The 3,254-nt window shown below is 32.6% G+C and overlaps 1 protein-coding gene across 1 annotated transcript in view; it reads right to left on the reverse strand.

The window, feature by feature from the left end:
- The window catches only part of LOC105617899, a 6,471-nt gene extending 4,208 nt beyond the window's left edge, over positions 1 to 2,263 (reverse strand). Inside the window, exons 1-2 of the mRNA XM_012199438.1 lie at positions 1,988 to 2,263; positions 970 to 1,160 (exon numbers count right to left, since the gene is read on the reverse strand). Of these exons, the coding sequence (XP_012054828.1) occupies positions 970 to 1,160; positions 1,988 to 2,263 (467 nt within the window). The remainder of the gene's footprint in view (positions 1 to 969; positions 1,161 to 1,987) is intronic.
- Between the last annotated feature and the right edge of the window lie 991 nt (positions 2,264 to 3,254).

Here is a 3,254-nt window from a genome sequence, read left to right on the forward strand (position 1 = left end):
TATGTATGTGTGTGTGTGTGTGTGTGTGTGTGTGTGTGTGTGTGTGTGTGTGTGTGTGTGTGTGTGTGTGTGTATGTGTCAATAGAATAAAAAATAAGTCAAATCTTTCTATTAATGTTATAATTATATATATATATATATATATAATCTGCATTAAAAATCACGATCTCAGAAAAAGTGAATAAATTTTATTATTGATATCTACATCATCTATCATTCGTTAATAGATATCATGAATTGTGCAAACGCATAATAATATAAAATAATTTTAACATGTGGCGAGACTTAAAAAATTTTAAATATTAAGGAGAGTCATTTTTAGCATTCTCGGTATCGATGACAAAACATTCCTGGAACTTAAAATTAGAGGAAAACAATGTGTGTGTGTGTGTGTGTGTGTGTGTGTGTGTGTTGTTTTCGTCGAAATATCATTTCAACAAGCGCTTATCGGTATTGACCGAGTGCTAGCAGGAGTTAAAAGTTAATTATTTAGAAATGTACCTACTCACTCTCTCGTGCATCTGTCGCATTTAGTAATCCATCGTGCAATTTTGCGCGATAATTTTGCACGGCATTTGTTCTTCTAATTTCAAATTCAAATCTTTTCTCTTTCCATTGTGCAAACTCGGCGCGGCGTGTAAAATTACGCGCTTGTTCCGGAATCGTGTATGAGAGTGAACAAAAGAATAGCGGAAAGAGAATAATGAAAGGGCGACAACTCGCTCGTTCAGCCAATCTCGATGGCGCTGTAAGTGCCGTACAAATTGAAACCATTGATATATCCGTCGGGAATTTTATCGACCGTCTCTCGTTTTCATTCTCGGCAAATTTAATTAATGCATACACAAGCGATCGGGTAAACGTTTCGACATTTTCTTCTTGAACTTCTCACTGAAGCTGCGAAGGAAAGTACATTTCGCGGCGAAGATCTTCAAGAGAAAACGTACGGGAGCGATTAGCACAACTTACTCGTTCAAGAGATTCTCAATGGCGACGTAAGTTTCCTGCAAATTGAGATCTCTGATGTGTCTCGCAGGAATTATCGTCGGTTCGAACTGCGACAAGTTCCAGGGTAGATCGTAGTTGAGTTGAAATCCCGAGGAGAAGGCAATGCTGCCCCTTTTCGTCATCACTACTGGCATCGAGATACCCAAAGTAAACTGTTGAGCAAATGTTCCGTGATTACATATCGAGAAAGGCAAAGATCTTTTAACTTATGAATCAAGTGACGTAAATAATTTTATTTGTTTTCTTTTTAATGTTTTATTAATTTCTTTCCAAGTTAGAGATATTACTCGAATTAAAATTTAATATAATTAAATTCTATAAAAATCTCTTCTCTTTTAAACAAAATTATTGTGAAGAACTAGGTTTGATATAAATGTTCTTCTTAGAAGAGAGATAAAATCGTTTATCTCTGGTCAAGTTGGATTAGTTTTGCTAATTAAAGTGCCAACAATTCGCAAATAAATATTTAATGCGGCGACAATATTTTGTTGAGCGAACAAATTAAAAGTCCTGGGTATACGCGGCCAAATATCATTTTAATAGCTATTCGATCGAAATGTTATTTCTTTTAGTGGCATTTGAATGAAAAATTTTAATCATCTATCACAATCTGTAAAAATATAAAGAATTTATATGGTAAATTTATATGTAAAAGTGTTCAATTATGAATAAATACATAATATATTAAACACAATGTACTTTCTAATTTATTACAACTTTATTAAAGTTTTATTTGTCCTAAAAATAATTATACAACGTTTATTAAAAGCTTTTTAAAAGTGCCCGCGGCATTAATAAAACAAAGAGTTCCTAAATATATAAAATCATCTCTCCACGAGAAATTTTGTATTCTTATTTAGCAACTCTTTGTTTTGCTGCAACTAGACGATAAAAATAAAATAAAATGTTAACCGAGTAAATTTTCTTTTCGAGATAAGATACACGTATTATAAAAATTTACGGTAAATTTTGAAGATACCTGAAACAGGGTATTCTCGGGATACAACAGTATTGCTCGGCAACGCCAAAAATTCGCCCAAAAGCCAATGGTCGACAATATCCAAAAAAGCAGCCGCGACATAGCGAAGTACTGCAGTGTCGTCGAAAAGCATGGTTCATCGCGGTATCGGATACCCATTCCCCATTCTGTACTCAAGTAATTCGCGCCGATCATCGAATCTACGGTCAACGAATCCCGTGAGCGAACATTCTCTTGTTCCGGAATGTCGCGGTATTCAATAGTTCGTGGGAACATGATAATGAGTTGGAGTCTCGCAGCCAGTCGAAACGCGAACGCGCATGCCGCTATTTGCGTCCGGCAAAACATATCCGATCCGGAATTACGAGCAGTCGAAAACTTCGGCCGTTTCACGGAGACTGTTTTTCTATTATAAGGAATCTCGTTTGTGCATTTTGAAATTATTAAAGTGAGAAACTATATTACAGAGCTATTACCTTTTGTGTGTGTTTAGAGGAAAATTACAAGACAAGCATACTAAAAGAAAAGGTTGGCTGCTGCAGTAATTTAAACAGTAAAATATAGTATAATATATCTTTAATTGGCTGCAGTAGCCAATTTTTAGTTGCGTTAGTCTATCCGCAATGTTAATATATGATTTTGATTGACTAAAATAACTAAAAATTGGCTGCTGCAACTCATAAAAATGATATGCCATATTTTATCATCTAAATTATTGCAACAGCCAATTTTTTCTTTTGTTGCAGGCATTTTATTTAAATTTTCGCAAAAACGATGTGTTCACGTAAGAATTGTCGAAAATTATTTCTTTATGTTTATTAAAAGAAAAAGATATTGATTTGATATTTGTTGCTATAATTATCATTGTACAAAATTTAGCAATATTTAAAATGTTTACATTTAAGACAACTTTGCAAAATAAACATTTGCTGCAGATAAAGAATATTTCGATTTTAATGCCCATTTCTACCAATATAGATTAACTTTAATCTCGGTTCAACTTACTCTTTGTTTTTTTTAAACTTTAGAACTAGAAAAAGACGAAGAATAAGTTGAACCGAGATTAAAGTTAATCTACATGGAATAAATATTTTTAAATCCAAACACATAGTGATTTGTTTATTGAAAAAGTTTAAAACTAAAACATTTTTTAATGTTTAAAAAAGAATATTTTTTAATATCTTAAAATTAAACTTTCAATTAACGCTTTCTTTATAAGCGATATTACTATAATTATGGGTATTATTATTATATATGGTATATATAT

Source organism: Atta cephalotes, assembly GCF_000143395.1.
Source record: "Atta cephalotes unplaced genomic scaffold scaffold00014, whole genome shotgun sequence".
Lineage (NCBI taxonomy): Eukaryota > Metazoa > Arthropoda > Insecta > Hymenoptera > Formicidae > Atta > Atta cephalotes.